This window comes from Oncorhynchus tshawytscha, unplaced genomic scaffold, assembly GCF_018296145.1.
Source record: "Oncorhynchus tshawytscha isolate Ot180627B unplaced genomic scaffold, Otsh_v2.0 Un_contig_2931_pilon_pilon, whole genome shotgun sequence".
Classification (NCBI taxonomy): Eukaryota; Metazoa; Chordata; class Actinopteri; order Salmoniformes; family Salmonidae; genus Oncorhynchus; species Oncorhynchus tshawytscha.
The window spans coordinates 105,001-118,218 of NW_024609558.1; the positions used below are offsets into that span (position 1 = coordinate 105,001).

At 49.2% G+C, this 13,218-nt stretch overlaps 1 protein-coding gene and 1 long non-coding RNA gene across 6 annotated transcripts in view; one reads left to right on the plus strand and one right to left on the minus strand.

Moving 5' to 3' along the window:
• The window catches only part of LOC121845150, an 891-nt gene extending 231 nt beyond the window's left edge, over positions 1 to 660 (plus strand). The window contains exons 2-3 of the long non-coding RNA XR_006082405.1: positions 1 to 82; positions 130 to 660. The exon at positions 1 to 82 is cut by the window's left edge and continues 98 nt beyond it. This is a non-coding gene — a long non-coding RNA (uncharacterized LOC121845150). The remainder of the gene's footprint in view (positions 83 to 129) is intronic.
• The window catches only part of zdhhc1 (zinc finger DHHC-type containing 1), a 54,996-nt gene that overhangs the window by 13,095 nt on the left and 28,683 nt on the right, over positions 1 to 13,218 (minus strand). For all 5 annotated transcript variants that reach the window (XM_042315918.1, XM_042315919.1, XM_042315920.1 and 2 more), the window contains one exon: positions 11,026 to 11,147. In XM_042315918.1, coding sequence (XP_042171852.1) covers positions 11,026 to 11,147 — 122 coding nt within the window. The remainder of the gene's footprint in view (positions 1 to 11,025; positions 11,148 to 13,218) is intronic.

The following is a 13,218-nucleotide window of genomic DNA, read 5'->3' on the forward strand; positions in this document are numbered from 1 at the left end:
TCTGGGTGAGGTGAGGTTTCAGTGAGGTGGTTAGAGTCTGGGTGAGGTGAGGTTTCAGTGAGATGGTTGGAGTCTGGGTGAGGTGAGGTTTCAGTGAGGTTTCAGTGAGCTGGTTGGAGTCTGGGTGAGGTGAGGTTTCAGTGAGATGGTTGGAGTCTGGGTGAGGTGAGGTTTCAGTGAGGTGGTTGGAGTCTGGGTGAGGTGAGGTTTCAGTGAGGTGGTTAGAGTCTGGGTGAGGTGAGGTTTCAGTGAGCTGGTTGGAGTCTGGGTGAGGTGAGGTTTCAGTGAGTTGGTTGGAGTCTGGGTGAGGTGAGGTTTCAGTGAGATGGTTGGAGTCTGGGTGAGGTGAGGTTTCAGTGAGGTGGTTAGAGTCTGGGTGAGGTGAGGTTTCAGTGAGGTGGTTAGAGTCTGGGTGAGGTTTCACTGAGCCTCAGGGCTCAGCTTGGTATTGGTTATGAGGAATCCTTGTGGTTTTGTCAGCCTGCTGTGAGTTATAGGAGAGCACTGTGTTTTATAAGGTGGGTTATAGTTTGGTTAGACAGAGAGCCTGTGTCCCAAATGGCACCCTATTCCCTATATAGAGCACTACTTTCAACCAGAGCTTGATTCTCTATATAGGACACTACGTTCAACCAGAGTCTTATTCCCTATATAGGGCACTACTTTCAACCAGAGCCCTATTCCCTATATAGTGGTACTAATATAGACCAGAGCCCTATTCCCTATATAGTGGTACTACTATAGACCAGAGCCCTATTCCCTATATAGGGCACTACTTTCAACCAGAGCCCTATTCCCTATATAGTGGTACTAATATAGACCAGAGCCCTATTCCCTATATAGGGCACTACTTTCAACCAGAGCCCTATTCCCTATATAGTGGTACTAATATAGACCAGAGCCCTATTCCCTATATAGTGGTACTACTATAGACCAGAGTCCTATTCCCTATATAGTGGTACTACTTTCAACCAGAGCCCTATTCCCTATATAGTGCACTACTATAGACCAGAGCCCTATTCCCTATATAGTGGTACTACTATAGACCAGAGTCCTATTAGACCAGAGCCCCCTATATAGTGGGACCACTACTTAGGGCACTACTTTCAACCAGAGCCTTATTCCCTATATAGTGGCACTACTTTCAACCAGAGCCCATGCCATTTGGGCCACAGACAGAGTGGACTGGGCCGGGGCCAGAGCTGTGGTTTGATGGGACTACTGTGTGTGTGTGTGTGTGTTGCAGGACGGGGTTCTTTGTGAGTGTGCCAGGTGCAGCTGGTGGGTCGATGTCCGTCCCGTCAGCTGCTGGGTTTTGGTCACAGGCAGGCAACCCAGGCCAAGCCCAACAGAGTGTCACCATGGTTACCCAAACCCAGCATGCAGCCCAGACTAGGAGAGCAGCCAACGATCACAGGGCAGGGAGGTGTGTGTGTGTGTGTGTGTGTGAGTGTGTGTAAGGAATTGTAAGTCTGCATTTGACGGCGTGATTGTGGACGGATGTGTCTGTGTGAAGTCAGAGTCAGTAACTATATCAGGACAGGTATGAAGCCAGGGTCAGTAATTATATCAGTACAGGTGTGAAGCCAGGGTCAGTAATTATATCAGGACAGGTGTGAAGCCAGGGTCAGTATTATATCAGGACAGGTGTGAAGCCAGAGTCAGTAATTATATCAGGACAGGTGTGAAGCCAGAGTCAGTAATTATATCAGGACAGGTGTGAAGCCAGGGTCAGTAACTATATCAGGACAGGTGTGAAGCCAGGGTCAGTAATTATATCAGGACAGGTGTGAAGTCAGGGTCAGTAACTATATCAGCACAGGTGTGAAGCCAGGGTCAGTAACTATCAGAACAGGTGTAAAGTCAGGGTCAGTAACTATATCAGGACAGGTGTGAAGCCAGGGTCAGTAACTATATCAGGACAGGTGTGAAGTCAGGGTCAGTAACTATCAGAACAGGTGTGAAGCCAGGGTCAGTAACTATCAGAACAGGTGTAAAGTCAGGGTCAGTAACTATATCAGGACAGGTGTAAAGTCAGGGTCAGTAACTATCAGGACAGGTGTGAAGTCAGGGTCAGTAACTATATCAGGACAGGTGTAAAGTCAGGGTCAGTAACTATATCAGGACAGGTGTTAAGTCAGGGTCAGTAACTATCAGAACAGGTGTGAAGCCAGGGTCAGTAACTATCAGAACAGGTGTAAAGTCAGGGTCAGTAATTATATCAGGACAGGTGTAAAGTCAGAGTCAGTAATTATATCAGGACAGGTTTGAAGTCAGAGTCAGTAACTATATCAGGACAGGTGTAAAGTCAGGGTCAGTAACTATCAGAACAGGTGTGAAGCCAGGGTCAGTAACTATCAGGACAGGTATGAAGCCAGGGTCAGTAACTATCAGAACAGGTATGAAGCCAGGGTCAGTAACTATCAGGACAGGTGTGAAGCCAGGGTCAGTAACTATCAGGAGAGGTATGAAGCCAGTCAGCTGGGAGGCCGAGGGAGGTCAGTATGTTCTACTATCCTAGTGGTGTAGTCAGCCGAGGGAGGCCAGTGTGTACCACTATCCTAGTGGTGTAGTCAGCCGAGGGAGGTCATTATGTACCACTATCCTAGTGGTGTAGTCAGCCTGGAGGCCGAGGGAGGCCAGTATGTACTACTGTCCTAGTGGTGTAGTCAGCCTGGAGGCCGAGGGAGGTCAGTATGTACTACTGTCCTAGTGGTGTAGTCAGCCGAGGGAGGCCAGTATGTACTGCTGTCCTAGTGGTGTAGTCAGCCTGGAGGCCGAGGGAGGTCAGTATGTACCACTCTCCTAGTGGTGTAGTCAGCCGAGGGAGGCCAGTATGTACCACTGTCCTGCTGTCCTAGTGGTGTAGTCAGCCGAGGGGGCCGAGGGAGGTCAGTATGTACCACTATCCTAGTGGTGTAGTCAGCCGAGGGAGGTCAGTATGTACCACTGTCCTAGTGTTGTAGTCAGCCGAGGGAGGCCAATATGTACCACTATCCTAGTGGTGTAGTCAGCCGAGGGAGGTCAGTATGTACCACTGTCCTAGTGGTGTAGTCAGCCGAGGGAGGTCAATATGTACCACTGTCCTAGTGGTGTAGTCAGCCGAGGGAGGTCAATATGTACCACGGTCCTAGTGGTGTAGTCAGCCGAGGGAGGCCAGTATGTACCACTGTCCTAGTGGTGTAGTCAGCCAAGGGAGGTCAGTATGTACCACTATCCTAGTGGTGTAGTCAGCCGAGGGAGGTCAGTATGTACCACTATCCTAGTGGTGTAGTCAGCCGAGGGAGGTCAGTATGTACCACTGTCCTAGTGGTGTAGTCGGACGAGGGAGGTCAATATGTACCACTGCCCTAGTGGTGTAGTACCACTGTCCTAGTGGGTAGAGCCGAGGGAGGTCAATATGTACCACTGTCCTAGTGGTGTAGTCAGCCGAGGGAGGTCAATATGTACCACTGTCCTAGTGGTGTAGTCGGCCGAGGGAGGTCAGTATGTACCACTGTCCTAGTGGTGTAGTCAGCCGAGGAGGTCAATATGTACCACTGTCCTAGTGGTGTAGTCAGCCGAGGGAGGTCAATATGTACCACTATCCTAGTGGTGTAGTCAGCCGAGGGGGGAGGTCAGTATGTACCACTATCCTAGTGGTGTAGTCAGCCGAGGGAGGTCAGTATGTACCACTATCCTAGTGGTGTAGTCAGCCGAGGGAGGCCAATATGTACCACTATCATAGTGGTGTAGTCAGCCGAGGGGGCCGAGGGAGGTCAGTATGTACCACTATCCTAGTGGTGTAGTCAGCCGAGGGAGGTCAGTATGTACCACTATCCTAGTGGTGTAGTCAGCCGAGGGAGGTCAGTATGTACCACTATCCTAGTGGTGTTTTCTTCTCTCTCCAGTAGAGGGAGACCCTCCAGAGGAGCGCTTTAAATCACCCACGTTATCACACCCACAATACAACACTCAGGTCGCCATGGGTTACCGTGCACAAGCTGTAAGGTCTGTGGCCGTGGCTGGGCGACCTCCCGGGCGTGTGTGTGTGTGTGACGATCAGTTCCCTGGCGTGTCACATGGGCTGAGGGCGAGCGTTGGCTGTAGCGTGTGTGTGTTGCATGCTCTCTCTCTCTCTCTCTCTAAGAACGATAGATACCGTGTCCCCTTTTAATAGTAGTCACCTAATCTGTTCTGCCCACGAGGTGTCAGAGAGTTCAGAGACATTATGTTCATCCCCAAATGGCACCCTATTCCCTACGTCGTGCACTAGTTCTGACCTAGAGCCCTATGAGTAGTGCACTAGTTCTGACCTAGAGCCCTATGAGTAGTGCACTAGTTCTGACCTAGAGCCCTATGAGTAGTGCACTAGTTCTGACCTAGAGCCCTATGAGTAGTGCACTAGTTCTGACCTAGAGCCCTTTGAGTAGTGCACTAGTTCTGACCTAGAGCCCTATGAGTAGTGCACTATATAAGGGAATAAGGGTGCCAATGGGGACTACTCCATGTTTGAATGGACGTGATCATTAGTAACTGATGTCACTATGATACGCAGCATGTTTACTAAACACACCAAGGGTACTGGGCGAGAGGAGATGATGACATTACCACATGAATGCAGCGCCAGAGTGTTTGAGAGAGAGAGGGAGTGTGTGAACATATCTGAGAGAGAGAGAGAGAGAGAGAGAGAGAGAGAGCGAGAGAGAGCGAGAGATCAAATCGTATTGTATTTGTCACATGCGCCGAATACAACAGGTGTAGACCTTACAGTGAAATGCTTACTTAAAGCATGGTTGGTTCAGGGCTTGTAAGTTAAGAATAAAAAAATAAAAAGTGTTAAGTAAAAAAATACAAAATAGAAAATAAAAGTAACAAAGAGAGAGAGAGAACGAGAGATCGAGAGAGCGAGAGACAGAGAGAGCCAGAGAGCGAGACAGAGAGAAAGAGAGACAGACAGACAGAGCGAGAGACAGACAGAGAGAGCGAGACAGAGAGAGAGCAAGAGACAGACAGAAAGAGAGACAGACAGAGAGAGCGAGACAGAGAGAGAGCAAGAGACAGACATGAAGAGAGACAGACAGACAGACAGAGCGAGAGACAGAGAGGGTGTGCTCTGAAGTGTTTGTGTTCGAAGGAAACAGGTGGAAGCCAACACAAAGAAGCAGGACAGAAATCTGTGAATTCCATTAAAGATTGAATCTGAGAGGTGCCATTGGCCGATTAGTTCCTGAACGGGTTCAGTTTCCCACAAGCCCCTCTGGTGGGGTATCAGTTTCAGCTCCCGAGTGGAGAGGGGTGAATGTGTGTGTGTGTGTGAGTGGACACTGACACCACAGAGATTAATAGCTAATAAAGCAACATCATTGTTTTCTCTTTTGGTGAGTCTGGTCTGAGGTAGAACAGACAGTGAGTCTGGTCTGAGGTAGAACAGACAGTGAGTCTGGTCTGAGGTAGAACAGACAGTGAGTCTGGTCTGAGGTAGAACAGACAGTGAGTCTGGTCTGAGGTAGAACAGACAGTTAGTGAGTCTGGTCTGAGGTAGAACAGACAGTTAGTGAGTCTGGTCTGAGGTGAGAACAGACAGTGAGTCTGGTCTGAGGTAGAACAGACAGTGAGTCTGGTCTGAGGTAGAACAGACAGTGAGTCTGGTCTGAGGTAGAACAGACAGTGAGTCTGGTCTGAGGTAGAACAGACAGTGAGTCTGGTCTGAGGTAGAACAGACAGTTAGTCTGGTCTGAGGTAGGACAGACAGTTAGTGAGTCTGGTCTGAGGTAGAACAGACAGTTAGTCTGGTCTGAGGTAGGACAGACAGTTAGTGAGTCTGGTCTGAGGTAGAACAGACAGTTAGTGAGTCTGGTCTGAGGTAGGACAGACAGTGAGTCTGGTCTGAGGTAGAACAGACAGTGAGTCTGGTCTGAGGTAGAACAGACAGTGAGTCTGGTCTGAGGTAGAACAGACAGTTAGTCTGGTCTGAGGTAGGACAGACAGTTAGTGAGTCTGGTCTGAGGTAGAACAGACAGTTAGTGAGTCTGGTCTGAGGTAGAACAGACAGTTAGTGAGTCTGGTCTGAGGTAGAACAGACAGTTAGTGAGTCTGGTCTGAGGTAGAACAGACAGTTAGTGAGTCTGGTCTGAGGTAGAACAGACAGTTAGTGAGTCTGGTCTGAGGTAGAACAGACAGTTAGTCTGGTGAGTCTGGTCTGAGGTAGAACAGACAGTTAGTGAGTCTGGTCTGAGGTAGAACAGACAGTTAGTGAGTCTGGTCTGAGGTAGAACAGACAGTTAGTGAGTCTGGTCTGAGGTAGAACAGACAGTTAGTGAGTCTGGTCTGAGGTAGAACGGACAGTTAGTGAGTCTGGTCTGAGGTAGAACAGACAGTTAGTGAGTCTGGTCTGAGGTAGAACAGACAGTTAGTGAGTCTGGTCTGAGGTAGAACAGACAGTTAGTGAGTCTGGTCTGAGGTAGAACAGACAGTTAGTGAGTCTGGTCTGAGGTAGAACAGACAGTTAGTGAGTCTGGTCTGAGGTAGAACAGACAGTTAGTGAGTCTGGTCTGAGGTAGACAGTTGTGAGTCTGGTCTGAGGTAGAACAGACAGTTAGTGAGTCTGGTCTGAGGTAGAACAGACAGTTAGTGAGTCTGGTCTGAGGTAGAACAGACAGTTAGTGAGTCTGGTCTGAGGTAGAACAGACAGTTAGTGAGTCTGGTCTGAGGTAGAACAGACAGTTAGTGAGTCTGGTCTGAGGTAGAACAGACAGTTAGTGAGTCTGGTCTGAGGTAGAACAGACAGTTAGTGAGTCTGGTCTGAGGTAGAACAGAGTCAGTTAGTGAGTCTGGTCTGAGGTAGAACAGACAGTTAGTGAGTCTGGTCTGAGGTAGAACAGACAGTGAGTCTGGTTTGAGGTAGAACGGACAGTTAGTGAGTCTGGTCTGAGGTAGAACAGACAGTTAGTGAGTCTGGTCTGAGGTAGAATGGACAGTTAGTGAGTCTGGTCTGAGGTAGAACAGACAGTGAGTCTGGTTTGAGGTAGAACGGACAGTTAGTGAGTCTGGTCTGAGGTAGAACAGACAGTGAGTCTGGTCTGAGGTAGAACGGACAGTGAGTCTGGTTTAAGGTAGAACAGACAGTTAGTGAGTCTGGTCTGAGGTAGAACAGACAGTTAGTGAGTCTGGTCTGAGGTAGAACAGACAGTGAGTCTGGTCTGAGGTAGAACAGACAGTTAGTGAGTCTGGTCTGAGGTAGAACAGACAGTGAGTCTGGTCTGAGGTAGAACAGACAGTTAGTGAGTCTGGTCTGAGGTAGAACAGACAGTTAGTGAGTCTGGTCTGAGGTAGAACAGACAGTGAGTCTGGTCTGAGGTAGAACGGACAGTTAGTGAGTCTGGTCTGAGGTAGAACAGACAGTTAGTGAGTCTGGTCTGAGGTAGAACAGACAGTTAGTGAGTCTGGTCTGAGGTAGAACGGACAGTTAGTGAGTCTGGTCTGAGGTAGAACAGACAGTTAGTGAGTCTGGTCTGAGGTAGAACGGACAGTTAGTGAGTCTGGTCTGAGGTAGAACGGACAGTTAGTGAGTCTGGTCTGAGGTAGAACAGACAGTTAGTGAGTCTGGTCTGAGGTAGAACAGACAGTTAGTGAGTCTGGTCTGAGGTAGAACGGACAGTTAGTGAGTCTGGTCTGAGGTAGAACAGACAGTTAGTGAGTCTGGTCTGAGGTAGAACAGACAGTTAGTGAGTCTGGTCTGAGGTAGAACAGACAGTTAGTGAGTCTGGTCTGAGGTAGAACAGACAGTTAGTGAGTCTGGTCTGAGGTAGAACAGACAGTTAGTGAGTCTGGTCTGAGGTAGAACAGACAGTTAGTGAGTCTGGTCTGAGGTAGAACGGACAGTTAGTGAGTCTGGTCTGAGGTAGAACGGACAGTTAGTGAGTCTGGTCTGAGGTAGAACAGACAGTTAGTGAGTCTGGTCTGAGGTAGAACAGACAGTTAGTGAGTCTGGTCTGAGGTAGAACAGACAGTTAGTGAGTCTGGTCTGAGGTAGAACAGACAGTTAGTGAGTCTGGTCTGAGGTAGAACAGACAGTTAGTGAGTCTGGTCTGAGGTAGAACAGACAGTTAGTGAGTCTGGTCTGAGGTAGAACAGACAGTTAGTGAGTCTGGTCTGAGGTAGAACAGACAGTTAGTGAGTCTGGTCTGAGGTAGAACAGACAGTGAGTCTGGTTGAGGTAGAACAGACAGTTAGTGAGTCTGGTCTGAGGTAGAACAGAGTGAGTCTGGTCTGAGGTAGAACGGACAGTTAGTGAGTCTGGTCTGAGGTAGAACAGACAGTTAGTGAGTCTGGTCTGAGGTAGAACAGACAGTTAGTGAGTCTGGTCTGAGGTAGAACAGACAGTGAGTCTGGTTGAGGTAGAACGGACAGTTAGTGAGTCTGGTCTGAGGTAGAACAGACAGTTAGTGAGTCTGGTCTGAGGTAGAACAGACAGTTAGTGAGTCTGGTCTGAGGTAGAACAGACAGTTAGTGAGTCTGGTCTGAGGTAGAACAGACAGTGAGTCTGGTCTGAGGTAGAACAGACAGTTAGTGAGTCTGGTCTGAGGTAGAACAGACAGTGAGTCTGGTCTGAGGTAGAACGGACAGTGAGTCTGGTTTAGGTAGAACAGACAGTTAGTGAGTCTGGTCTGAGGTAGAACAGACAGTTAGTGAGTCTGGTCTGAGGTAGAACAGACAGTGAGTCTGGTCTGAGGTAGAACAGACAGTTAGTGAGTCTGGTCTGAGGTAGAACAGACAGTGAGTCTGGTCTGAGGTAGAACAGACAGTTAGTGAGTCTGGTCTGAGGTAGAACAGACAGTTAGTGAGTCTGGTCTGAGGTAGAACAGACAGTGAGTCTGGTCTGAGGTAGAACGGACAGTTAGTGAGTCTGGTCTGAGGTAGAACAGACAGTTAGTGAGTCTCTGGTCTGAGGTAGAACAGACAGTTAGTGAGTCTGGTCTGAGGTAGAACAGACAGTTAGTGAGTCTGGTCTGAGGTAGAACAGACAGTTGAGTCTGGTCTGAGGTAGAACAGACAGTGAGTCTGGTCTGAGGTAGAACAGACAGTTAGTGAGTCTGGTCTGAGGTAGAACAGACAGTTAGTGAGTCTGGTCTGAGGTAGAACAGACAGTTAGTGAGTCTGGTCTGAGGTAGAACACAGTGAGTCTGGTCTGAGGTAGAACAGACAGTTAGTGAGTCTGGTCTGAGGTAGAACAGACAGTTAGTGAGTCTGGTCTGAGGTAGAACAGACAGTTAGTGAGTCTGGTCTGAGGTAGAACAGACAGTTAGTGAGTCTGGTCTGAGGTAGAACGGACAGTTAGTGAGTCTGGTCTGAGGTAGAACAGACAGTTAGTGAGTCTGGTCTGAGGTAGAACAGACAGTTAGTGAGTCTGGTCTGAGGTAGAACAGACAGTTAGTGAGTCTGGTCTGAGGTAGAACAGACAGTTAGTGAGTCTGGTCTGAGGTAGAACAGACAGTTAGTGAGTCTGGTCTGAGGTAGAACAGACAGTTAGTGAGTCTGGTCTGAGGTAGAACAGACAGTTAGTGAGTCTGGTCTGAGGTAGAACAGACAGTTAGTGAGTCTGGTCTGAGGTAGAACAGACAGTTAGTGAGTCTGGTCTGAGGTAGAACAGACAGTTAGTGAGTCTGGTCTGAGGTAGAACAGACAGTTAGTGAGTCTGGTCTGAGGTAGAACAGACAGTTAGTGAGTCTGGTCTGAGGTAGAACAGACAGTTAGTGAGTCTGGTCTGAGGTAGAACAGACAGTTAGTGAGTCTGGTCTGAGGTAGAACAGACAGTTAGTGAGTCTGGTCTGAGGTAGAACAGACAGTTAGTGAGTCTGGTCTGAGGTAGAACAGACAGTTAGTGATCAGTCTGGTCTGAGGTAGAACAGACAGTTAGTGAGTCTGGTCTGAGGTAGAACAGACAGAGTCTGGTCTGAGGGTAGAACAGACAGTTAGTGAGTCTGGTCTGAGGTAGAACAGACAGTTAGTGAGTCTGGTAGAACAGAGGTGAGTCTGGTCTGAGGTAGAACAGACAGTTAGTGAGTCTGGTCTGAGGTAGAACAGACAGTTAGTGAGTCTGGTCTGAGGTAGAACGGACAGTTAGTGAGTCTGGTCTGAGGTAGAACGGACAGTTAGTGAGTCTGGTCTGAGGTAGACTGAGTTAGTGAGTCTGGTCTGAGGTAGAACAGACAGTTAGTGAGTCTGGTCTGAGGTAGGTAGACAGTTAGTGAGTCTGGTCTGAGGTAGAACAGACAGTTATGTCTGGTCTGAGGTAGAACGGACAGTTAGTGAGTCTGGTCTGAGGTAGAGAGACAGTTAGTGAGTCTGGTCTATAGAACAGACAGTTAGTGAGTCTGGTCTGAGGTAGTCAGTTAGTGAGTCTGGTCTGAGGTAGAGACAGTTGTCATCAGTGTGTTTGGAGGAACATGTTTTAAGATTTTGTTTCTTCATGTTGAATATCAAATTCAGTCGAGGGACGTATCTAGAGAGAGGCAAGAAAAAGGGATGTTTATGTACCTTGGTATCTAGAGACTGAGGTAGTCATTATGTACCTTGGTATCTAGAGACTGGGGTAGTCATTATGTACCTTGGTATCTAGAGACTGAGGTAGTCATTATGTACCTTGGTATCTAGAGACTGAGGTAGTCATTATGTACCTTGGTATCTAGAGACTGAGGTAGTCATTATGTACCTTGGTATCTAGAGACTGAGGTAGTCATTATGTACCTTGGTATCTAGAGACTGAGGTAGTCATTATGTACCTTGGTATCTAGAGACTGAGGTAGTCATTATGTACCTTGGTATCTAGAGACTGAGGACTACAAGTCAACATTTCCCTGGGTCAGCGTACCTTCATGAGGTTGGATGGTCGGATGGAAGGAAAGAGACATTGTTTAGTGCATATAAATGGCCCCTCCCATTTCCCTGGACCAGCGTACCTTGATGAGGTTGGATGGTTGGATGGAAGGAGAGACATGGTTTAGTGCATATAAATGGCCCTCCCATTTCCCTGGACCAGCGTACCTTGATGAGGTTGGATTTAGGAGGCGCTGCTTGGGTCCCCTGTACTCCTTTACTGATGTCTCTGGGCTCCTGGCGATGCCTCTGTCTGACGATGTACTCATAGGTATTCAGACGGTTCCACACTGTAAACGGAGAGAGAGGAGGGTTAGCGACACACACACACACACACACCTGAATCTCATGAAATCTTACATCAAGGTTCATCAACTAGATTCAGCTACAAGATGTTTGTTTTTTCCTTGTGTGGACGGTCGGAGGGCCAGAACATAAGACCAATTCATTTGTAGATTACAAATTGATGCAAAAATCCCAAACAGATTTTATATTTAATAAAAACATAATAATTTCAAATGTTGATTACATTGATACACAATCACATCTTTCTGTTTATGAGGGGAATTACTTGGGAACAGATTTACTAAATTAAAATCATTTTGAGGTGAATTATTTTCGTTATTATTATTATTATTATTATTATTTATACATCTTTTATGTCCAAAAACTGATCATTATTAATCATAATTCCTAGTATTCTATGTCCAAAAACGAATTATTATTTTTTGTCTCAGAAAAACTTTGCGGGCCAAATAAAATTGTCAGCGGGCTGAATTTTCGTAAGGAAGCTGCCTTGCTCTCTCTATGGACACAGTAGCAGGCTACAACACAGTGGACAGACATCCCTCCTACGCCCCCTTGTGGAACCTCTCTACATTACAGGCCTGGATTCTAAAAGCACCTTTGGGAGGACTGATCTGGGATCAGGTTCCCGCTCTTATTTATTATTATATAAAGACTAAACTGATCAGAGATCAGCACTCCTACAATGAAAGGCTTTGCTCCCATTCACTCTAGTGGAGGACTAGAGTAACTCACTATGGCCCCTTCCTCCCTATGGGCCCCTCCCCCTATGGCCCCCCCTATGGCCCCTCCCTCCCTATGGCCCCTTCCTCTCTATGGCCCCTTCCTCCCTATGGCCCCTTCCTCCCTATGGCCCCTTCCTCCCTATGGCCCCTCCCTCCCTATGGCCCCTTCCTCCCTATGGCCCCTTCCTCCCTATGGCCCCTCCTCCCTATGGCCCCTCCCTCCCTATGGCCCCTTCCTCCCTATGGCCCCTTCCTCCCTATGGCCCCTTCCTCCCTATGGCCCCTCCCTCCCTATGGCCCCTCCTCCCTATGGCCCCTCCCTCCCTATGGCCCCTTCCTCCCTATGGCCCCCCTCCCTATGGCCCCTTCCTCCCTATGGCCCCTTCCTCCCTATGGCCCCTCCCTCCCTATGGCCCCTCCCTCCCATACACTATAGTGGAGGACTAGAGTAACTCCCTATGGCCCCTTCCTCCCTATGGCCCCTCCCTCCCTATGGCCCCTTCCTCCCTATGGCCCCTTCCTCCCTATGGCCCCTTCCTCCCTATGGGCCATCCCTCCCTATGGCCCCTCCCATGCCTATGGCCCCTCCATCCCTATGGCCCCTTCCTCCCTATGGCCCCTCCTCCCTATGGCCCCTCCCTCCCATACACTCTGGTGGAGGACTAAAGTAACTCCCTATGGCCCCTTCCTCCCTATGGCCCCTTCCTCCCTATGGCTCCTCCCTCCCTATGGCCCCTTCCTCCCTATGGCCCCTTCCTCCCTATGGCCCCTTCCTCCCTATGGCCCCTCCCTCCCTATGGCCCCTCCCTCCCATACACTCTAGTGGAGGACTAGAGTAACTCCCTATGGCCCCTTCCTCCCTATGGCCCCTCCCTCCCTATGGCCCCTCCCTCCCTATGGCCCCTCCCTCCCTATGGCCCCTTCCTCCCTATGGCCCCTCCCTCCCTATGGCCCCTCCCTCCCATACACTCTAGTGGAGGACTAGAGTAACTCCCTATGGCCCCTTCCTCCCTATGGCCCCTTCCTCCCTATGGGCCCTTCCTCCCTATGGGCCCTTCCTCCCTATGGGCCCTTCCTCCCTATGGGCCCTCCCTCCATATGGGCCCTCCCTCCCTATGGCCCCTCCCTCCCTATGGCCCCTTCCTCCCTATGGCCCCTCCCTCCCATACACTCTAGTGGAGGACTAGAGTAACTCCCTATGGCCCCTTCCTCCCTATGGCCCCTTCCTCCCTATGGGCCCTTCCTCCCTATGGGCCCCCTTCCTCCCTAGTGGGCCCTTCCTCCCTATGGGCCCTTCCTCCCTATGGCCCCTCTAGTGGATGGACCCCTC